The sequence below is a fragment of the Gymnodraco acuticeps genome, unplaced genomic scaffold (genome assembly GCF_902827175.1).
Source record: "Gymnodraco acuticeps unplaced genomic scaffold, fGymAcu1.1, whole genome shotgun sequence".
NCBI classification, from domain to species: Eukaryota; Metazoa; Chordata; class Actinopteri; order Perciformes; family Bathydraconidae; genus Gymnodraco; species Gymnodraco acuticeps.
Window position 1 is genome coordinate 65,823 of NW_022990561.1, and position 25,299 is coordinate 91,121.

The 25,299-nt window shown below is 41.0% G+C and overlaps 1 protein-coding gene across 8 annotated transcripts in view; it reads left to right on the top strand.

Moving 5' to 3' along the window:
- Positions 1–3,856: 3,856 nt before the first annotated feature.
- Positions 3,857–25,299, top strand: part of LOC117553660 (membrane cofactor protein-like) — a gene marked incomplete at its 3' end in the record, with an annotated part of 51,996 nt that continues 30,553 nt past the window's right edge. For 5 of the 8 annotated variants that reach the window (XM_034227666.1, XM_034227668.1, XM_034227670.1 and 2 more), the window contains 4 exon segments: positions 3,858–3,981; positions 15,504–15,574; positions 15,663–15,851; positions 23,809–23,908. In XM_034227666.1, coding sequence (XP_034083557.1) covers positions 15,517–15,574; positions 15,663–15,851; positions 23,809–23,908 — 347 coding nt within the window. 8 annotated transcript variants of the gene reach the window in all.

Here is a 25,299-nt window from a genome sequence, read left to right on the forward strand (position 1 = left end):
ATCAATATGTAGTGTCTCTACTTTAAAGAGTCCTCTCCTGCTGATGTTCAGGTGTATATCAGTATGTAGTGTCTCTACTTTAAAGAGTCCTCTCCTGCTGATGTTCAGGTGTATATCAGTATGTAGTGTCTCTACTTTAAAGAGTCCTCTCCTGCTGATGTTCAGGTGTATATCAGTATGTAGTGTCTCTACTTTAAAGAGTCCTCTCCTGCTGATGTTCAGGTGTATATCAGTATGTAGTGTCTCTACTTTAAAGAGTCCTCTCCTGCTGATGTTCAGGTGTATATCAGTATGTAGTGTCTCTACTTTAAAGAGTCCTCTCCTGCTGATGTTCAGGTGTATATCAGTGTGTAGTGTCTATACTTTAAAGAGTTCTCTCCTGCTGATGTTCAGGTGTATATCAATATGTAGTGTCTCTACTTTAAAGAGTCCTCTCCTGCTGATGTTCAGGTGTATATCAGTATGTAGTGTCTCTACTTTAAAGAGTCCTCTCCTGCTGATGTTCAGGTGTATATCAGTATGTAGTGTCTCTACTTTAAAGAGTCCTCTCCTGCTGATGTTCAGGTGTATATCAGTGTGTAGTGTCTATACTTTAAAGAGTTCTCTCCTGCTGATGTTCAGGTGTATATCAGTGTGTAGTGTCTCTACTTTAAAGATTCCTCTCCTGCTGATGTTCAGGTGTATATCAGTATGTAGTGTCTCTACTTTAAAGAGTCCTCTCCTGCTGATGTTCATGTGTATATCAGTATGTAGTGTCTCTACTTTAAAGAGTCCTCTCCTGCTGATGTTCAGGTGTATATCAGTATGTAGTGTCTCTACTTTAAAGAGTCCTCTCCTGCTGATGTTCAGGTGTATATCAATATGTAGTGTCTCTACTTTAAAGAGTCCTCTCCTGCTGATGTTCAGGTGTATATCAGTATGTAGTGTCTCTACTTTAAAGAGTCCTCTCCTGCTGATGTTCAGGTGTATATCAGTATGTAGTGTCTCTACTTTAAAGAGTCCTCTCCTGCTGATGTTCAGGTGTATATCAGTATGTAGTGTCTCTACTTTAAAGAGTCCTCTCCTGCTGATGTTCAGGTGTATATCAGTATGTAGTGTCTCTACTTTAAAGAGTCCTCTCCTGCTGATGTTCAGGTGTATATCAGTATGTGGTGTCTCTACTTTAAAGAGTCCTCTCCTGTTGATGATCAGGTGTATATCAGTATGTAGTGTCTCTACTTTAAAGAGTCCTCTCCTGCTGATGTTCAGGTGTATATCAGTATGTGGTGTCTCTACTTTAAAGAGTCCTCTCCTGTTGATGATCAGGTGTATATCAGTATGTAGTGTCTCTACTTTAAAGAGTCCTCTCCTGCTGATGTTCATGTGTATATCAGTATGTGGTGTCTCTACTTTAAAGAGTCCTCTCCTGTTGATGATCAGGTGTATATCAGTATGTAGTGTCTCTACTTTAAAGAGTCCTCTCCTGCTGATGTTCAGGTGTATATCAGTATGTGGTGTCTCTACTTTAAAGAGTCCTCTCCTGTTGATGATCAGGTGTATATCAGTATTTAGTGTCTCTACTTTAAAGAGTCCTCTCCTGCTGATGTTCCGGTGTATATCAGTATGTATTGTCTCTACTTTAAAGAGTCCTCTCCTGCTGATGTTCAGGTGTATATCAGTATGTAGTGTCTCTACTTTAAAGAGTCCTCTCCTGCTGATGTTCAGGTGTATATCAGTGTGTAGTGTCTCTACTTTAAAGAGTCCTCTCCTGCTGATGTTCAGGTGTATATCAGTATGTAATGTCTCTACTTTAAAGATTCCTCTCCTGCTGATGTTCATGTGTATATCAGTATGTAGTGTCTCTACTTTAAAGAGTCCTCTCCTGCTGATGTTCATGTGTATATCAGTATGTAATGTCTCTACTTTAAAGAGTCCTCTCCTGCTGATGTTCAGGTGTATATCAGTGTGTAGTGTCTCTACTTTAAAGAGTCCTCTCCTGCTGATGTTCATGTGTATATCAGTATGTAGTGTCTCTACTTTAAAGAGTCCTCTCCTGCTGATGTTCAGGTGTATATCAGTATGTAGTGTCTCTACTTTAAAGAGTCCTCTCCTGCTGATGTTCAGGTGTATATCAGTATGTAATGTCTCTACTTTAAAGATTCCTCTCCTGCTGATGTTCATGTGTATATCAGTATGTAGTGTCTCTACTTTAAAGAGTCCTCTCCTGCTGATGTTCAGGTGTATATCAGTATGTAGTGTTTCTACTTTAAAGAGTCCTCTCCTGCTGATGTTCAGGTGTATATCAGTATGTAGTGTCTCTACTTTAAAGAGTCCTCTCCTGCTGATGTTCAGGTGTATATCAGTATGTAGTGTCTCTACTTTAAAGAGTCCTCTCCTGCTGATGTTCAGGTGTATATCAGTGTGTAGTGTCTCTACTTTAAAGAGTCCTCTCCTGCTGATGTGCAGGTGTATATCAGTATGTAGTGTCTCTACTTTAAAGAGTCCTCTCCTGCTGATGTTCAGGTGTATATCAGTATGTAGTGTCTCTACTTTAAAGAGTCCTCTCCTGCTGATGTTCAGGTGTATATCAGTATGTAGTGTCTCTACTTTAAAGAGTCCTCTCCTGCTGATGTTCAGGTGTATATCAGTATGTAGTGTCTCTACTTTAAAGAGTCCTCTCCTGCTGATGTTCAGGTGTATATCAGTATGTAGTGTCTCTACTTTAAAGAGTCCTCTCCTGCTGATGTTCAGGTGTATATCAGTATGTAGTGTCTCTACTTTAAAGAGTCCTCTCCTGAGTGAATGCGTGTGGAGGTATGTAATTGCATGGAAATAAAGGAACTGTGTGATAACAATCAGATGCCGTGCTGGACACACAATAACGTCATGATAGCTTTAAAGAAGATGATTTTTGCACATATATTTAATATTTTATCAAAATTTGACACCTGAACTGTGCTTTCGAGTTTATTTTTAGACATAGTAAAAAAAAAATAGGAATTTAAATCTCCAAATAATTTTAAAACAAATATTTTCCGTTCCAAAAACGTAATCAAATTGCTATTAATTGTCCGGCAGTGGCTCAGTCACTAGGGGCTTGGACTGGGAGCTGTAGGGTCGCCGGTTCAAGTCCCCGAACAGACTTAAAGTATGGAGTGTGGACTGCTACTTGGAGAGGTCCCAGTTCACCTCCTGCCCTGCCATGGAGCCCTTGAGCAAGGCACCGGACATCCCCCTTCCTCCCTCACTCCCATTGCTCCCCGGGCGCTGTGCAATAGCTGCACAATGCTCCCCGTACTCGACTCCTGGGGCCTCATTTATAAAGGGATGTACTTAAAAGCAGCGAACACATTTCACTGTGTGTGCTGTGTGCTCTGCATGTGTGACCATTAAAGAGGGTTTTAGCCCTCCCAATATTATATTATATTTATATATATATGATAAAAAGAGAAAATGGGCCGTGTGGTTCATGGGCGTGATTGAAACACAGTGCAATGGGAATATTTCGATTATTTCTCAGCGGAAATACATCACTTCCTCTCATTGAGCAGGGTTGGTCGTTACATCATCCTCTGTGAACGAGGCGAAGCTTCCTCTCTTCACTTTGAATTGATGTGAACATGTGACCTTTCACGTGTGATTTCCTGCAGAGGTCAAAGTCTGTCTGGATGAATCTGTCTAAAGTCAAAGATTAATCTTGATTGGGCAACATTTGACCCCGAGTTACCCAAAACAATAAAATACAAAATAAACATTAAAATAATAAAATAATACAAAAATACAAAATAAATACAGATAGCAGTAATAATAATATTCATGATAATAATAATATGGTGCGTCACAGCTGAAGCCCCGCCCCTTTCTGAGTGACAGTCAGGGCTTGGTGTTTACACTCAGGAAGAGGTGCGTCACAGCTGAAGCCCCGCCCCTTCCTGAGTACAGTCACATAGGGTGAGGAGACTCAGCAGTGAAGCAGCGGAACACAAATCTCCTCTCCAAACGGTAAGAAACACATTTAATACACTCTTTGACTCACTCTACTACCGTAAACTAACCTAATACTTAACCACGAACCGTTCTAACGTCCCTAAATCGGTGTATCGTTTAGTGTTGTTGACGTGACGTTAGCTAACGGTTGCTACCTAGCTTCTAACCACCCAGGAAAAGGAGCAGATGTTGAAGCAGATTTGTTATGAGTGACCGCAGCGGCCAATTCAAAATGACTCCTCTCCATTGACCTAGATATCAGAAAACCTTTATAAGATATACTTAATTCATCCCAAATTGAGACATGTTTTTGTTGTTGCAGCAGCATGTAAAACAAAGTATTGCACGTAGTTAGCAATACAAATGGCAGATTAAACCGAAGAGTGACCATGAATATACACATATGTCGACACATAAAACACGATTGAAAGGATACATCACACCTAAGAGACCATATAGGCTACAAGTGGGATGTTTTTACATTAAATGTGCAAGAATGACATATTAGATGAAATACTAATGCAAAATGTTAAAAGTCCAGTTAATATTCGTCCCACAGAGGATACATGTACATTGTTACAGTAATGAAAGAGCCAAAGATAGCTTAGTATTAATTAAGAAGCATAACAATAAAAAGCTAAAGTACAAAAAAAAGATGGAATAATAAAAAAGTTGGAATATTTAGAAAAATAAGAGGAAAAGTTTTGGAGAATTTCAAAGTGTAAAATATATTCAATAAAAAAAAGATAATTTAGTCTCCATTCACCTCGTGACAGAAAAACTATACTGCGCATGCTCAGTGGGCCCACATCCGGGTATTTTTGCGCCGCTAAAGCAGCTTCGCAGGAATTCACTCTATCTCTTTATCATCGATCCATGGCTTAATAATGTATGGATTATAAGCATATTGAAACTCTTATTTAAACACAATCTAACTGATGTACACTCTGATGACTCCCCTGCTGTGTTCAGACGATTTAGAATATAAATTAAATTACATTTAATCCTGTAATTCGTCGGTCAAATGAAGCGGTAACGCCCACACGTCTGATCCGTTAAAACAAGCGTGATGTCGTGGGTTTACGGGATGTGACTTCTGTGTTCGAGTCTTTTTTGTTCTTTATTAAACATGTGCCGGATTTAGAATAATAAACTGTTGCTGTATAGGGTTGTGGAACTGCTCGGTATTAATGGATATAAGCATATAAGTAGTGGCACGCAAATGAGTTAAATCTGATATATTTTGAGTGGAGTTTGGTGTCTTCCGAGACTATGAAGGACACTAAGAATATTTATTTACCTACAAAGAATATCCAGGGACCTATTCTGTAGTGTTAACTGTGATATTGGGCATTTTAACCGATTTAACTGAATGTTTATCGATGTTTTATGTGTGTGTTAGTCAGTGGTAGTACATTGTACTGTACATAAGTACACATTTGAGGTACTTGTATTTGAGTATTTTAATTGTATACTACTTTATACTTGTACTCTACTATTGAGTAGAAGTACTCAGATCTTGATTAAAAGTAGAAGTACTCAGATCTTGATTAAAAGTAGAAGTACTTGAGTAAAAGTAGAAGTACTCAGATCTTGTACTTGTGTAAAAGTAGAAGTACTCAGATCTTGTACTTGAGTAAAAGTAGAAGTACCTGTGCTGGACTATGGTGATCTATTTTATATGAATGCGCCGGCCAATTACCTCACCAAGATAGATGCCGCCTATCATAGTGCACTAAGGTTTGTGACAGACTGTAAGACTTTGACTCATCATTGTACCCTGTATACAAGGGCAGGGTTGCTTTCACTTACTGTACGGCGGCTAAATCACTGGTATCTTTTTATTTATAAAGCAATGTTAGGGAAACTTCCGTCTTACATCTGTTCCCTGATCTCACAGCGTATTGTAAATGGCTACTGCCTGAGATCTAAAGCTGTGGTTGTATTACATGTGCCAACTGCTAGGACTGTATTAGGAAATACAGCTTTTAGATGCGCAGCGCCGCTAGCATGGAACAGTCTACAAAAGGAATGGAAGCTAAGCAGTTTGATTCCATTTCATGTTTTTAAAGCTAGGATAGACGCTATACAATCAGAAAATATTGGTGTCTGTAAATGCTACTAGTATACAAACTGTAGTATCATATAATGTCCTTTGTTTTCTGTCATGTTTGTATTAATGTTTGGAACTAATTGAAGCAGGTCACCATTGTAAAAGAGGTCTATGATCTCAATGGGTTTTATCTGTATAAATAAAGGTTTTGAATTGAATTGAATTGAAACACAGCATGGAGGTTAGTCTGAAACTCAACATGGAGGTTAGTCTGAAAACTCAACATGGAGGTTAGTCTGAAACTCAACATGGAGGTTAGTCTGAAACTCAACATGGAGGTAGTCTGAAACTCAACATGGAGGTTAGTCTGAAACTCAACATGGAGGTTAGTCTGAAACTCAAACATGGAGGTTAGTCTGAAACTCAACATGGAGGTTAGTCTGAAACTCAAACATGGAGGTTAGTCTGAAACACAACATGGAGGTTAGTCTGAAACTCAACATGGAGGTTAGTCTGAACTCAACATGGAGGTTAGTCTGAAACTCAACATGGAGGTTAGTCTGAACTCAACATGGAGGTAGGTCTGAAACACAATGGAGGTTAGTCTGAAACACAACATGGAGGTTAGTCTGAAACTCAACATGGAGGTTAGTCTGAAACTCAACATGGAGGTTAGTCTGAAACTCAACATGGAGGTTAGTCTGAAACTCAACATGGAGGTTAGTCTGAAACACAGCATGGAGGTTAGTCTGAAACTCAACATGGAGGTTAGTCTGAAACTCAACATGGAGGTTAGTCTGAAACACAACATGGAGGTTAGTCTGAACACAGCATGGAGGTCAGTGTGAAACTCAACATGGAGGTTAGTCTGAAACTCAACAATGGAGGTTAGTCTGAAAACTCAACATGGAGGTTAGTCTGAACTCAACATGGAGGTAGTCTGAAACTCAACATGGAGGTTAGTCTGAAACACAACATGGAGGTTAGTCTGAAACTCAACATGGAGGTTAGTGTGAAACTCAACATGGAGGTTAGTCTGAAACTCAACATGGAGGTTAGTCTGAAACACAGCATGGAGGTCAGTCTGAAACTCAACATGGAGGTTAGTCTGAAACACAGCATGGAGGTCAGTCTGAAACTCAACATGGAGGTTAGTCTGAAACACAGCATGGAGGTTAGTCTGAAACTCAACATGGAGGTTAGTCTGAAACACAACATGGAGGTTAGTCTGAAACTCAACATGGAGGTTAGTCTGAAACACAGCATGGAGGTCAGTCTGAAACTCAACATGGAGGTTAGTCTGAAACACAACATGGAGGTTAGTCTGAAACTCAACATGGAGGTTAGTCTGAAACTCAGCATGGAGGTTAGTCTGAAACTCAACATGGAGGTTAGTCTGAAACACAGCATGGAGGTCAGTCTGAAACTCAACATGGAGGTTAGTCTGAAACTCAACATGGAGGTTAGTCTGAAACACAACATGGAGGTTAGTCTGAAACTCAACATGGAGGTTAGTCTGAAACTCAACATGGAGGTTAGTCTGAAACTCAACATGGAGGTTAGTCTGAAATACAACATGGAGGTTAGTCTGAAACACAACATGGAGGTTAGTCTGAAACACAACATGGAGGTTAGTCTGAAACACAGCATGGAGGTTAGTCTGAAACACAGCATGGAGGTTGGTCTGAAACTCAACATGGAGGTTAGTCTGAAACTCAACATGGAGGTTAGTCTGAAACACAGCATGGAGGTCAGTGTGAAACGTATTCATCAGGTTCAGGTCTGAAGACAGAAAGGCTCTTCTTCAGGAGATATGATTGATTTCATAAATCAAAGTAGAAGTACTCAGATCTTGTACTTGAGTAAAAGTAGAAGTACTCAGATCTTGTGCTTGAGTAAAAGTAGAAGTACTCAGATCTTGTACTTAGTAAAAGTAGAAGTACTCAGGTCTTGTACTTGAGTAAAAGTAGAAGTACTCAGATCTTGTACTTGAGTAAAAGTAGAAGTACTCAGATATTGTACTTGAGTAAAAGTAGAAGTACTCAGATATTGTACTTGAGTAAAAGTAGAAGTACTCAGATATTGTACTTGAGTAAAAGTAGAAGTACTCAGATCTTGTTCTTGAGTAAAAGTAGAAGTACTCAGGTCTTGTACTTAGTAAAAGTAGAAATACTCAGATATTGTACTTGAGTAAAAGTAGAAGTACTCAGATATTGTACTTGAGTAAAAGTAGAAGTACTCAAAAAAACAATATATTTTTCAGTGGGCTGTGTCCGTCGAAAACTGCTAGCTACTGTCTGCTGTACGCACCTAGATTTTGCTGCCGTCACTGCTCGGCTCTTGGTACTCATCATTGTACCCTGTATACAAGGGCAGGGTTGCTTTCACTTACTGTACGGCGGCTAAATCACTGGTATCTTTTTATTTATAAAGCAATGTTAGGGAAACTTCCGTCTTACATCTGTTCCCTGATCTCACAGCGTATTGTAAGTGGCTACTGCCTGAGATCTAAAGCTGTGGTTGTATTACATGTGCCAACTGCTAGGACTGTATTAGGAAATACAGCTTTTAGATGCGCAGCGCCGCTAGCATGGAACAGTCTACAAAAGGAATGGAAGCCAAGCAGTTTGATTCCATTTCATGTTTTTAAAGCTAGGATAGACGCTATACAATCAGAACATATTGGTGTCTGTAAATGCTACTAGTATACAAACTGTAGTATCATATAATGTCCTTTGTTTTCTGTCATGTTTGTATTAATGTTTGGAACTAATTGAAGCAGGTCACCATTGTAAAAGAGGTCTATGATCTCAATGGGTTTTATCTGTATAAATAAAGGTTTTGAATTGAATTGAGAAGTACTCAGATCTTGTACTTGAGTAAAAGTACAAGTACTCAGATCTTGTTCTTGAGTAAAAGTAGAAGTACTCAAGTCTTGAACTTGAGTAAAAGTAGAAGTACTCAGATCGTGTACTTGAGTAAAAGTAGAAGTACTCAGGTCTGGTACTTGAGTAAAAGTAGAAGTACTTGAGTAAAAGTAGAAGTACTCAGATCTTGTACTTGTGTAAAAGTAGAAGTACTCAGATCTTGTACTTGAGTAAAAGTAGAAGTACTCAGATCTTGTACTTGAGTGAAAGTACAAGTACTCAGATATTGTACTTGAGTAAAAGTAGAAGTACTCAGGTCTTGTACTTGAGTAAAAGTAGAAGTACTCAGATCTTGTACTTGTGTAAAAGTAGAAGTACTCAGATCTTGTACTTGAGTAAAAGTAGAAGTACTCAGATCTTGTACTTGAGTGAAAGTACAAGTACTCAGATATTGTACTTGAGTAAAAGTAGAAGTACTCAGGTCTTGTACTTGAGTAAAAGTAGAAGTACTCGGATCTTGTACTTGAGTAAAAGTAGAAGTACTCAGATCTTGTTCTTGAGTAAAAGTAGAAGTACTCAGGTCTTGTTCTTGAGTAAAAGTAGAAGTACTCAGATCTTGTACTTGAGTAAAAGTAGAAGTACTCAGATCTTGTTCTTGAGTAAAAGTAGAAGTACTCAGATCTTGTTCTTGAGTAAAAGTAGAAGTACTCAGATCTTGTTCTTGAGTAAAAGTAGAAGTACTCAGATCGTGTACTTGAGTAAAAGTAGAAGTACTCAGGTCTTGAACTTGAGTAAAAGTAGAAGTACTCAGGTCTTGAACTTGAGTAAAAGTAGAAGTACTCAGATCGTGTGCTTGAGTAAAAGTAGAAGTACTCAGGTCTTGTACTTGAGTAAAAGTAGAAGTACTCAGATCTTGTACTTGAGTAAAAGTAGAAGTACTCAGATCTTGTACTTGAGTAAAAGTAGAAGTACCAGAGTGCAGGAATACTCTGTTACAGTAAAAGTCCTGCTTTCAAAATGTTCCTCAAGTGAAAGTAGAAAAGTATTCTCATCAAAATATAGTGAAAGCAGTGGCGGTTCTACGGGGTGGCACGGGGTGGCAGCTGCCACCTCAGAAAAATGCCTTGCTACCCCATTTGGCAGCTTTGTTTTGAAAGAAAAGTTGTGGCTCATCGAACATTTATGAGAGAAAATCTCTAATGTCCGAGTGCAATGAATGCAGCACAAGACGTGAGCCTTGTAACCCCTCCCCCGGCCCTGGCGCGAGCCTGGAAATATGATTGGCGGCGATTTCATTTGAACGGGGGACAGCTCAAAACGAGAAGCATTTCGGATCCAAGTAGACGGAAGGAATGAGGTATTTGCAGTCTACAATGACAGAGAAGAGCCTGTCAGGTTTGGCTGTAAGGCAAGGGAAGGGAAGTTTATTTATATAGCACTTTTCTGTACGCGACAATTCAAAGTGCTTTACAAAACAAATTAAAAGACTTTTTAGGAGTGTCGGGCATAACAGCTAAATGCTGTCTCTCCATGTTTTGTTGTTACTCAAACATAGAGCCGATAGCAGACCCGTCCCAGAAGACCTGAGGCACCTTGATGGCTCGTAATTATGCAGGAGTTCAACAATATACTTTGGTCCTAAACCATGTAATGATTTAAAAACTAGCAATAGTACTTTAAAATCAATGATGTGGCCGACTGGAAGCCAGTGTAGAGATTTCAGAACCGGACTGATGTGATCCACTCTTTTAGTGTGAGTGAGGACTCGAGCAGCAGCGCTCTGAATCAGCTGCAGCTTTCTGATGGATTGTTTAGTGAGCCCTGTGAAGACACTATTGCAGTAGTCGAGTGAGTCTACTAAAGATAAAAGCATGGACAAGCTTTTCTAAGTCCTGTTGTGACATTTGTTTTTTAATCCTCGATGTTCTTCAGGCTGTACTCAGCATTGAATCAAAACGCACCATAGCTTTAAATCTTAATACGTTTGTGAGGCGTTTTGCTGATCAAGATGGTAATCGCCACATTCAGCTGTTATCGGCAGCTTGATGCTCTGCTCACGGATGAGTCGATGAGAATAATAAACTGTTAAGATGATGACCTTACGTGTGTATAATAGTTTTCTTCTTTGTGGGGGTCTGCCCCCAAAAAACAGTTTCAAGTCCTGAGAAAGTCAAATCAGACGGTGTGTAAAACTTCACTGCCCAGCCAACAGAAAGTAACCACTTTGATTTAACTAGGCCAGCAGGTAAGGACTCTCCACTGGATCATAACTGCCGCGATGTTTATGTTTTAGCTGAATACACATTTTTTAAACCCTAATTGATGCAGTTAGTCACTTCTTTAATGTTTGTTCTTTCTGATGTAAAGTCAAGGTTGTAAGTGTTTGCAGTGAAGTCGTGGGGCGCTGAACTGTTCTTTTGATTCTTTTGATTTATGATAGTAATTACTTGTCTTTCAAATTTGAAGGAGGGTCAGCAAGCATCTTGAGGAACATTCATCATTAACTCCAAAAAATATAGTTTATTTAATAATAACACTGAATATGTGAATCATAACAGTGATTGACAGCTGATAAGAATAATAATACGTTTTATTTCGAGGCGCCTTTCAGGACACCCAAGGTCGCCTTACAGTGCATTTAAAAGTCAAAACGGCTAAAACAAAAACGGAACACAATTTAATCGAACCGACAAGGCAATACAGCAGCATAAAACATAAAACAGACAAGAGTGTGGAGTGACGGAGTGAGAGGAGGATCCGTGATGGCAGGTTGAATGTGTTTTAGAGTGAGTAGGCCGGTTTAAACAGGTGGGTTTTGAGGTGGGATTTGAATATCGTGATGGAGTCAGACTGTTTGATGTGTGGAGGCAGAGAGTTCCAGAGCCTGGGCGCGGTGCAGCTAAAAGCCCTGGCTCCCATGGTGCTAAGGCGGGAGGTGGGGACAGTCAGGAGTCCGGCTGAGGATGAGCGCAGGGAGCGGGAGGGGGTGTATTCCTGGAGGAGGTTTGAGAGATAGGTGGGGGTGAGGTTGTTGAGGGCTTTTTATTAGGGCTGTGCAATTAATCGTATTTTAATCGCGACTACGATTATGGCTTGCGACGATTAGGAAAACAGCATAATTGACAAAATACGATTATTTTGCTGGGTGCGCTTTCGCCCCTCCCTAAAAGCCCACTCGGCCACGTGGGAGTGACATGTGTTGTGAGTGTTCAGCGCAAGCGAAGATGTCAGAACAAGAGCAGCAACTAGTTAAAAAGAAGGGTCGCGGGGAGATTCCCAGTCGATCGCGAGATGTGTCTAAAAATAGAACAACAATATTCTGTTTTATCGTTAATGTCCTGTAACATAATGTTCCCGTGCCAGAATAATGCACTTGAACGCATCAAAGCTTTGTGATTGGCCGGCCTCACCCCATGTGTCCGGGCGTGGCTGGTGAGCAGTGCACTAGTTCGCTGACGTTGTCCGTGTCAACAGCATGGATGGTCAACAGGAGTGACAGTCCGCACACACACAAGACCGCAATTATGGCAGAAGCAAAAAAGCCCAACATATATAATTTTCACTCCGAGTGGGAGGATCATTATTTTTGTATCTCTTCCAATTCAAAGTCCATCTGTCTCATCTGCAATGCGAGCGTGGCTTTATCGAAGAAGGGTAATTTAGGAGCGGCATTTCAAAACAGTGCACAAACGCTACGAGACGGAATTCCCTCCTAATTCTGCCCTACGCTCCAAAAGGGGAGGGGCCTGAAAGGACAGCTAAATGCACAGCAGTCCATTTCCACCAGGCCCAACAACAAGAGCAAGGCTGCTACCAGAGCATCTTATCGTGTCAGTCACGTTCTTGCGAAACACATGAAGTCTTTCAAAGACGGCGAAGTTATGAAAGAAGCTTTCCTGGAGGCTGCGACGCGCTTTTGTGGGACAGTAAAAATAACAGAAGCATTTCAACAGGTTTTTGATATAATAAAAACTCAATTTGGATACCGTTATTAATCAGCTGTAAGTTTTAGTTTGTTTGAACTTATTCATGATAATTATTGTACAAAATGGTATAAGAATGCAAACATTAAGATCTGTTCTGTTTAAATTGATTATAGTCTATCAGTTCAGAAACTAGTGTTGCTTGCATCCTATTTTAAAGGCATTTCTTTTTATACTCTAATAAAATGCAACAAAAAATGGGTTTGATTCTATTAATGTTGTCTTTTTTATTGCACTGTTGCTGCAGCAGATTCCTGTGTAGCTTCAGATCTGAGTTGTCTTATTAGTAAGCCTAATTATACTTTTGTAGCAACACTATTTTTATATAATGGCAAAGAAAGGGTTCAGAGTCTTTTCTTTTTTTCCTGTGTCATGTGGCAGCACTGCCACAAGTTCCTCTTCAGAGAGGGTCTTCAGTACAGGTGGCAATATCGTCACCTGTCTGCGCTCATCTCTGAAACCAGACCATGTAAACAGGCTGGTGTTTCTTGCAAAACATCTTTAAGAGATGACACGAGCAGCCCTACCAGCATTTGTCATGGTGGCCTAAACATTTTTATTTGGTCTTAAATTGTAGTTCAACATTTATTTCCTGTTACTTCTGGACCATGACGGTTGGCCAGCCTTCAACGTTTAACTGAGTGGAATATGTTGAATATGTTTTACCAACATGTTGGCTATATGTTAAGGAGTGTTCAGTAGGTTGTGACAGTGCACTGCAACATGTTTGATTTCATTTATTTTGGTCTAATTTATTTTTATTTATCATATTAATATATGTTTAGTATGGTTTTGGAAGAGCGCTCCAACACATTTATTGATCTTGTTTATTGGTAAAATATTATTTGTTTTAAAGTTCAATAAATGGTCAATGAATAATCGTGATATCAATTATTGACCAAATAATCGTGATTATGATTTTTGCCATAATCGCACAGCCCTACTTTGTATGTAAGCAGAAGGTTTTTGTAGTCAATCCGGTGCTGAACAGGGAGCCAGTGAAGTTGGATGAGGATGGGGGTGATGTGGTCAGACCATTTGGTACAGGTAATGATCCGGGCAGCCGAGTTTTGAATGATTTGGAGTCTGTTGAGTAGTTTTGTGGGTAGGCCAGAGAGGATATCATTACAGTGGTCAATCCGGGTTGTGACAAATGCATTAACCAGGATTTCGGTGCTGGATTGTGAAAGGGATGTGTTAGAGCCATTTTACCTTTTGTTATTATTGTCTGAATGTTAGGCTTAATAATAATATAAATTAGATTATACTGTAAATTATCGACTATTTTTGTGAGTCACATTATGGTTTAAAATGCATTCATTTAAGGCTCACTTATTATTTGTGATATGTGCGTCAGTATCACGTGCATGGCTATGCCTATATGGTAGATTGATGGGACACAGCTGGGGGTGATAGACGGGGAAATGGAAAAGTCTTTTGACCGTGTTCTTTTTGTTACTTTGGAAAATGATACACTTTTTAGTGACTATGAAGCGAAGAAATGTGTCCTCCTGTATGTACCGTGTGGATCAAGGAACAAAGCTCATCTGATTCAACTACGATCTCCGCTGAATTGTTTGGAAACAAAGAGAGGCGCGTCAAAACCCACAACCCCTATAGAGGTGGCGATTAAATTGTAGACAAGGATCAAGACGCCACCACAGGATGGGCGGAGTCTGGAAATGTTGCGGATATGGAAGAAGGCAGTCCGGGTGATGTTTTTTATGTGGGGTGCAAACGAAAGGGTGCTGTCCAGGATGACGCCAAGGCTTTTGACTTGGCTGGTGAAGGATACAGGGAAGCCGTCGATCATGATGCTTGGGGGTGGGGTGGTTAGGATTTTGGAGAGGGTGTTTTTTGAGCCGATGAGCAGGGCCTCAGTTTTACTACCATTTAGCTTCAGGAAGTTCCTGCTCATCCAGCTCCTGATATCCTGGAGGCAGGTGGTGAGGGAGGTGGGCGGGAGGGCGGTGTTGGGTTTGGTTGAGATATAGACTTGCTTGTCGTCAGCATAGTGGAAAGTGGATGCCATGGTGACGGAGGATTGTGCCTAGTGGGAGGAGGTAAATGATGAATAGGAGTGGACCCAATACTGATGTATTGCTGACAGCTGATAGGAATAATATGATTGTTAATAGTATCATATTCATACAGACAAACATCGATGAGACAGTTAATGTACTTATTGCAGCAGTCTGCATAGATGTGGTTCCCCTGCTGGTCTAAGAGTGAAACTCATTCAGTTATTGTTCAGTTAAAATTCATTCAATGATGTCTGCCACCTTGTAAGGCTTTACTGATGTGCCACAATAATGTCACCTGATGTTATTGAGTTAAAATAAATATTGTGGCTTTCCAAGTTAACATTGATTGATATGACTGCATTTAAATCAGCATATACTTCTGCCAGGGGATGCCACCCATGAATATTTTTCTAGATCCGCCCCTGAGTGAAAGTAGCGACAGTAAAAGTATTCGTTGTACCTCTGAACTGTAGAGGAGTAGAAGTACCCAGTAGCATAACATGCAAATACTCAAGTAAAGTACCTCAAACTTGTACTTAAGTAAATCTAATTCATTACTTTACATTTGAACCATCACATGTTTTAATGTTTTAATGTTTCTCTTCACCAGACGGTCTTAAATCATGGCGGCCTCCTTCCTCCTGCTCCTGACCTCTGTTGGCCTTTTCCTTTCAGCTCAAGGTCAGTGGTTATAATCTCGCTGCAGATATGACATTAGTCCTGTTTTGATTCTACGTTACACATTAACTTCTGGACGTTCCCTCCCCAGCTCAGGACTGCTCCAGCCCTGTGGGAGGAGACAACATGGGGCTGAAGGGGAACGACATACTTTTACAATCTTTCCCCGACGGGACAAAAGTTACGTTTGCTTGTGATGTTGGCTACGTTACTGCTGGAGGATCTGCATCCATCACCTGCACTGCGGGAGACTGGAGCTCTTTGAGGATGACGTGTAAAAGTGAGTACTAGTATTTACACGTAGCGGTACAATACCTTTACTCGTCCCACAGAGGAGGACATTTACATTTGAGCCAAAGACAGCTTATGAAGAAGCATGCATACAAATATTAAGAGATCAAACTACAAATTACACAATTTACAAAATACATATCCAGTACCAGTTAGCGATATACAGAGGTGTAAAGTAACTAAGTACATTTACTCAAGTATCATTTTGAGGTACTCGTACTTTACCTGAGTGTTTCCATGTTATGCTACTCACTACAGTTCAGAGGTACATGGTGTACTTCTACTCACTACTGTTCAGAGGTACATGGTGTACTTCTACTCACTACAGTTCAGAGGTACATGGTGTACTTCTACACCACTACAGTTCAGAGGTACATGGTGTACTTCTACTCACTACAGTTCAGAGGTACATGGTGTACTTCTACTCACTACAGTTCAGAGGTACATGGTGTACTTCTACTGCACTACAGTTCAGAGGTGCATGGTGTACTTCTACTGCACTACAGTTCAGAGGTACATGGTGTACTTCTACTCCTCTACAGTTCAGAGGTACATGGTGTACTTCTACTCCTCTACAGTTCAGAGGTACATGGTGTACTTCTACTCCTCTACAGTTCAGAGGTACATGGTGTACTTCTACTCCACTACAGTTCAGAGGTACATGGTGTACTTCTACTCCACTACAGTTCAGAGGTACATGGTGTACTTCTACTGCACTACAGTTCAGAGGTACATGTTGGACTTCTACTGCACTACAGTTCAGAGGTACATGGTGTACTTCTACTCACTACAGTTCAGAGGTGCATGGCTGGTGTACTTCTACTGCACTACAGTCCAGAGGTACATGGTGTACTTCTACTGCAGTTCAGAGGTACATGGTGTACTTCTACTCACTACAGTTCAGAGGTACATGGTGTACTTCTACTGCAGTTCAGAGGTACATGGTGTACTTCTACTCTCTACAGTTCAGAGGTACATGGTGTACTTCTACTCCTCTACAGTTCAGAGGTACATGGTGTACTTCTACTCCTCTACAGTTCAGAGGTACATGGTGTACTTCTACTCACTACAGTTCAGAGGTACATGGTGTACTTCTACTCACTACAGTTCAGAGGTGCATGGTGTACTTCTACTCCTCTACAGTTCAGAGGTACATGTTGTACTTCTACTCCACTACAGTTCAGAGGTACATGGTGTACTTCTACTGCACTACAGTTCAGAGGTACATGGTGTACTTCTACTCCACTACAGTTCAGAGGTACATGGTGTACTTCTACTGCACTACAGTTCAGAGGTACATGGTGTACTTCTACTCCTCTACAGTTCAGAGGTACATGGTGTACTTCTACTCCACTACAGTTCAGAGGTACATGGTGTACTTCTACTGCACTACAGTTCAGAGGTACATGGTGTACTTCTACTCCACTACAGTTCAGAGGTACATGGTGTACTTCTACTGCACTACAGTTCAGAGGTACATGATGTACTTCTACTCACTTCAGTTCAGAGGTACATGGTGTACTTCTACTCACTTCAGTTCAGAGGTACATGGTGTACTTCTACTGCACTACAGTTCAGAGGTACATGGTGTACTTCTACTGCACTACAGTTCAGAGGTACATGGTGTACTTCTACTCCACTACAGTTCAGAGGTACATGGTGTACTTCTACTGCACTACAGTTCAGAGGTACATGGTGTACTTCTACTGCACTACAGTTCAGAGGTACATGGTGTACTTCTACTCCTCTACAGTTCAGAGGTACATGGTGTACTTCTACTCCACTACAGTTCAGAGGTACATGGTGTACTTCTACTCCACTACAGTTCAGAGGTACATGGTGTACTTCTACTCACTTCAGTTCAGAGGTACATGGTGTACTTCTACTCACTTCAGTTCAGAGGTACATGGTGTACTTCTACTGCACTACAGTTCAGAGGTACATGGTGTACTTCTACTGCACTACAGTTCAGAGGTACATGGTGTACTTCTACTCACTTCAGTTCAGAGGTACATGGTGTACTTCTACTCACTTCAGTTCAGAGGTACATGGTGTACTTCTACTGCACTACAGTTCAGAGGTACATGGTGTACTTCTACTGCTCTACAGTTCAGAGGTACATGGTGTACTTCTACTCCACTACAGTTCAGAGGTACATGGTGTACTTCTACTCCACTACAGTTCAGTGGTACATGGTGTACTTCTACTCACTACTGTTCAGAGGTACATGGTGTACTTCTACTGCTCTACAGTTCAGAGGTGCATGGTGTACTTCTACTCCACTACAGTTCAGAGGTACATGGTGTACTTCTACTCCACTACAGTTCAGAGGTACATGGTGTACTTCTACTCCACTACAGTTCAGTGGTACATGGTGTACTTCTACTCCACTACAGTTCAGTGGTACATGGTGTACTTCTACTCCACTACAGTTCAGTGGTACATGGTGTACTTCTACTCCACTACAGTTCAGAGGTACATGGTGTACTTCTACTGCTCTACAGTTCAGAGGTACATGGTGTACTTCTACTGCACTACAGTTCAGAGGTACATGGTGTACTTCTACTGCACTACAGTTCAGAGGTACATGGTGTACTTCTACTGCTCTACAGTTCAGAGGTACATGGTGTACTTCTACTGCTCTACAGTTCAGAGGTACATGGTGTACTTCTACTGCACTACAGTTCAGAGGTACATGCTGTACTTCTACTGCTCTACAGTTCAGAGGTACATGCTGTACTTCTACTCCTCTACAGTTCAGAGGTACATGGTGTACTTCTACTCCTCTACAGTTCAGAGGTACATGGTGTACTTCTACTCCTCTACAGTTCAGAGGTACATGGTGTACTTCTACTGCTCTACAGTTCAGAGGTACATGCTGTACTTCTACTCCTCTACAGTTCAGAGGTACATGGTGTACTTCTACTGCTCTACAGTTCAGAGGTACATGGTGTACTTCTACTGCACTACAGTTCAGAGGTACATGGTGTACTTCTACTGCACTACAGTTCAGAGGTACATGGTGTACTTCTACTGCACTACAGTTCAGAGGTACATGCTGTACTTCTACTGCTCTACAGTTCAGAGGTACATGCTGTACTTCTACTCCTCTACAGTTCAGAGGTACATGGTGTACTTCTACACCTCTACAGTTCAGAGGTACATGGTGTACTTCTACTGCACTACAGTTCAGAGGTACATGGTGTACTTCTACACCACTACAGTTCAGAGGTACATGGTGTACTTCTACACCACTACAGATCAGAGGTACATGGTGTACTTCTACTGCACTACAGTTCAGAGGTACATGGTGTACTTCTACTGCTCTACAGTTCAGAGGTACATGGTGTACTTCTTCTCCTCTACAGTTCAGAGGTACATGGTGTACTTCTACTGCACTACAGTTCAGAGGTACATGGTGTACTTCTTCTCCTCTACAGTTCAGAGGTACATGGTGTACTTCTACTGCACTACAGTTCAGAGGTACATGCTGTACTTCTACTGCTCTACAGTTCAGAGGTACATGGTGTACTTCTACTCCACTACAGTTCAGAGGTACATGGTGTACTTCTTCTCCTCTACAGTTCAGAGGTACATGGTGTACTTCTACTCCACTACAGTTTAGAGGTACATGGTGTACTTCTACTCCACTACAGTTCAGAGGAACATGGTGTACTTCTACTGCTCTACAGTTCAGAGGTACATGGAGTACTTCTACTCCACTACAGTTCAGAGGTACATGGTGTACTTCTACTCCTCTACAGTTCAGAGGTACATGGTGTACTTCTACTCCACTACAGTTCAGAGGTACATGGTGTACTTCTACTCCACTACAGTTCAGAGGTACATGGTGTACTTCTACTCCACTACAGTTCAGAGGTACATGCTGTACTTCTACTCCTCTACAGTTCAGAGGTACATGGTGTACTTCTACTGCTCTACAGATCAGAGGTACATGGTGTACTTCTACTGCACTACAGTTCAGAGGTACATGGTGTACTTCTACTCCACTACAGTTCAGAGGTACATGGTGTACTTCTACTCCACTACAGTTCAGAGGTACATGGTGTACTTCTACTGCTCTACAGATCAGAGGTACATGGTGTACTTCTACTGCACTACAGATCAGAGGTACATGGTGTACTTTCCCTCCTCTACAGTTCAGAGGTACATGGTGTACTTCTACTCCACTACAGTTCAGAGGTACATGGTGTACTTCTACACCACTACAGTTCAGAGGTACATGGTGTACTTCTACTGCTCTACAGATCAGAGGTACATGGTGTACTTCTACTGCACTACAGATCAGAGGTACATGATGTACTTCTACTGCTCTACAGATCAGAGGTACATGGTGTACTTTCCCTCCTCTACAGTTCAGAGGTACATGGTGTACTTCTACACCACTACAGTTCAGAGGTACATGGTGTACTTTCCCTCCTCTACAGTTCAGAGGTACATGGTGTACTTTCCCTCCTCTACAGTTCAGAGGTACATGGTGTACTTCTACTGCACTACAGTTCAGAGGTACATGGTGTACTTCTACTCCACTACAGTTCAGAGGTACATGGTGTACTTCTACTCCTCTACAGTTCAGAGGTACATGGTGTACTTTTCCTCCACTACAGTTCAGAGGTACATGGTGTACTTCTACACCACTACAGTTCAGAGGTACATGGTGTACTTCTACTGCACTACAGTTCAGAGGTACATGGTGTACTTCTACTCCACTACAGTTCAGAGGTACATGGTGTACTTCTACTCCTCTACAGTTCAGAGGTACATGGTGTACTTTTCCTCCACTACAGTTCAGAGGTACATGGTGTACTTCTACTCCTCTACAGTTCAGAGGTACATGGTGTACTTTTCCTCCACTACAGTTCAGAGGTACATGGTGTACTTCTACTCCACTACAGTTCAGAGGTACATGGTGTACTTATACTCCTCTACAGTTCAGAGGTACATGGTGTACTTCTACTCCACTACAGTTCAGAGGTACATGGTGTACTTCTACTCCACTACAGTTCAGAGGTACATGGTGTACTTCTACACCACTACAGTTCAGAGGTACATGGTGTACTTCTACTGCTCTACAGATCAGAGGTACATGATGTACTTTCCCTCCTCTACAGTTCAGAGTTACATGGTGTACTTCTACACCACTACAGTTCAGAGGTACATGGTGTACTTTCCCTCCTCTACAGTTCAGAGGTACATGGTGTACTTCTACACCACTACAGTTCAGAGGTACATGGTGTACTTCTACTGCTCTACAGATCAGAGGTACATGGTGTACTTTCCCTCCTCTACAGTTCAGAGGTACATGGTGTACTTCTACACCACTACAGTTCAGAGGTACATGGTGTACTTCTACTGCACTACAGATCAGAGGTACATGGTGTACTTTCCCTCCTCTACAGTTCAGAGGTACATGGTGTACTTCTACTGCACTACAGTTCAGAGGTACATGGTGTACTTCTACTGCTCTACAGATCAGAGGTACATGGTGTACTTCTACTGCACTACAGATCAGAGGTACATGGTGTACTTCTACTGCACTACAGATCAGAGGTACATGGTGTACTTTCCCTCCTCTACAGTTCAGAGTTACATGGTGTACTTCTACTGCACTACAGTTCAGAGGTACATGGTGTACTTCTACACCACTACAGTTCAGAGGTACATGGTGTACTTTCCCTCCTCTACAGTTCAGAGGTACATGGTGTACTTCTACACCACTACAGTTCAGAGGTACATGGTGTACTTTCCCTCCTCTACAGTTCAGAGGTACATGGTGTACTTCTACTGCACTACAGTTCAGAGGTACATGGTGTACTTCTACTCCACTACAGTTCAGAGGTACATGGTGTACTTCTACTGCACTACAGTTCAGAGGTACATGGTGTACTTTTCCTCCACTACAGTTCAGAGGAACATGGTGTACTTCTACTCCACTACAGTTCAGAGGTACATGGTGTACTTCTACTCCACTACAGTTCAGAGGTACATGGTGTACTTCTACTCCACTACAGTTCAGAGGTACATGGTGTACTTCTACACCACTACAGTTCAGAGGTACATGGTGTACTTCTACTGCTCTACAGATCAGAGGTACATGGTGTACTTCTACTGCACTACAGATCAGAGGTACATGGTGTACTTTCCCTCCTCTACAGTTCAGAGGTACATGGTGTACTTCTACTGCACTACAGTTCAGAGGTACATGGTGTACTTCTACACCACTACAGTTCAGAGGTACATGGTGTACTTTCCCTCCTCTACAGATCAGAGGTACATGGTGTACTTCTACTGCTCTACAGTTCAGAGGTACATGGTGTACTTCTACTGCACTACAGTTCAGAGGTACATGGTGTACTTCTACACCACTACAGATCAGAGGTACATGGTGTACTTCTACTGCTCTACAGTTCAGAGGTACATGGTGTACTTCTACTGCACTACAGTTCAGAGGTACATGGTGTACTTCTACTGCTCTACAGTTCAGAGGTACATGGTGTACTTCTACTCCTCTACAGTTCAGAGGTTCATGGTGTACTTCTACTCCACTACAGTTCAGAGGTACATGGTGTACTTCTACTCCTCTACAGTTCAGAGGTTCATGGTGTACTTCTACTCCACTACAGTTCAGAGGTACATGGTGTACTTCTACTCCACTACAGTTCAGAGGTACATGGTGTACTTCTACTCCACTACAGTTCAGAGGTACATGGTGTACTTCTACTGCTCTACAGTTCAGAGGTACATGGTGTACTTCTACTCCTCTACAGTTCAGAGGTTCATGGTGTACTTCTACTCCTCTACAGTTCAGAGGTACATGGTGTACTTCTACTCCTCTACAGTTCAGAGGTTCATGGTGTACTTCTACTGCTCTACAGTTCAGAGGTACATGGTATACCTTTAGTTACACAGATGTGGATGTGGATGAATGATGTGAAATCTAATCAAGTGTTGAATCAGACTTTAGTTCCACCTGGAGTAAATCCACCAGCTACCCTGCAGTATACAAAGCCATTCAAACTAGCTGCACCTTCACCAGCTTTGAGAACACTTTCATGATCAATCATTATAAAACATATATATATATTATTCTGAAATGGACCAATCTGCACAACGACTACTTTTACTGTCTTTCACTATATGTTGATGAGAGTACTTTTCTACTTTCACTTGAGGAACATTTTGAATGCAGGATTTTTACTGTAACAGAGTATTCCTACACTCTGGTACTTCTACTTTTACTCAAGTACAAGATCTGAGTACTTCTACTTTTACTCAAGATCAAGATCTGAGTACTTCTACTTTTATTCAAGTACAAGATCTGAGTACTTCTACTTTTACTCTAGTACAAGATCTGAGTACTTCTACTTTTACTCAAGATCAAGACCTGAGTACTTCTACTTTTACTCAAGTACAAGATCTGAGTACTTCTACTTTTACTCAAGTACAAGATCTGAGTACTTCTACTTTTAGTCAAGTACAAGATCTGAGTACTTCTACTTTTACTCAAGTACAAGATCTGAGTACTTCTAGTTTTACTCAAGATCAAGACCTGAGTACTTCTACTTTTACTCAAGTACAAGATCTGAGTACTTCTACTTTTACTCAAGTACAAGATCTGAGTACTTCTACTTTTACTCAAGTACAAGATCTGAGTACTTCTACTTTTACTCAAGTACAAGATCTGAGTACTTCTAGTTTTACTCAAGATCAAGATCTGAGTACTTCTACTTTTACTCAAGTACAAGATCTGAGTACTTCTACTTTTACTCAAGTACAAGATCTGAGTACTTCTACTTTTACTTGAGGAACATTCTGAATGCAGGACTTTTACTGTAACAGAGTATTCTTACACTCTGAAACACAGATATCCAGAAATGTTTAAGGGATGAATTTAATCCTAAGGGTTTTTTCTGTTGTTTTTTAAGGGAAGCAATGTGGCGCTTTTGAAGACGTGCCAAATGGAAACGTGGATTATTCTCAAGGGAATGAGTTCGGAGACAAACTGACGGTCACCTGCAAACCTGGGTGAGTCACACACCCATAAAAACTGAGCCAAGGTTTATTAATAAATAAAATAAAAATATATAAAATCCACAAAAGATGAGCAGGGGTCTATCAGGGGTCCGAGGGCCAAAACTATTCCAAGAGACACTTTCGGGGGCCAGCGATTTTGAGTGGGGGGCAAACGCACTAACCACTCCGCCAACGCCACAGTCACTCCCGCCGTGCGGGCCGGATGAGAATGTCTGGCGGGCCGGATGTGGCCCGCGGGCCACCAGTTGATGGTCACTGATCTATAGCATACAGAATACATTGGAATATAATAGACCAACGTACTACTCAACAAATATATACATAGGATGATTAGATGTTGAGAAGCGATGCACAAGTTAAAATGTCATTAAAATACAAAAATTAGATATATTTTCATCTTATCCCTAACATGACAATTGTGTTGTTCTAGCAGCAAGTTTACAAGGCTTTGCACATGAGTCAAAACTATAATAAAATACAAAAGTAAAGGACAAATAGACACTAAATATATACATATGAACAGCAGAGTATGTAAGGAACGCACAGAATAAAATATAGAGAATAACTTACTACCAACCTACTATTTCAATAAAAAATATAAACACAGGAAACTTAAAGGTGGGGTAAGTTTGATGAACCGGCTCGAGACCCCGGTTCCGGGGGCCTCCTGCAACATCTTGCAGGAAACAGTGTCTGAGGGCATGTTCATTTAATAAACTATGAATGTTTTATATCCATGTAACGGAAAGAAACTCATCTAACTGATCATTTAGATCAGCTAACGCTGAGCCTCTGAATTAGCAACGAGCGAAAAATGCTAACAGATGACTGCACCGAGATTCACTCACTAAACCTTATTATTTATCTTTGCTGCACATCCAACCCATCGTTTCACATCGTGAGGGGACACAGAATCGATGGGTACCCTCATTATCACTCAATTATACGAACTCGTGGAGATAATAACAAGAACAGACATAAAAACATATGGCGCTAGGTAGCCAAAAACGCTAACATGGCTCACCTGTGTGGTAGTCTGGTCAAAACTGGTCTTCAATGGCATTCAAACGATAAACGCTGCTGAAGTTAATCCATAGGTTAATCCAATGTGTCACTTTGAATGATTTCTTAAGTGAAAGGAGTCCTCTGGGGACTCCTTTCACTGTCGCACCGTTGAAATGCATGCTGGGGGACAGCGCCAAGCGTAGCAGCAGAACATGTGAGGCTGCAGATGCACGCTGAATATTTTACATTTTATTCCAATTCCATTTCAATGTAAATACTGCTATATGTTTTTATGTTATTATAGTTTTCGTAAAATAGTTCTCTAACTGTGTTTTATAAACAGTTTTTACTTTGATGTATGCACCACGACATCAAGT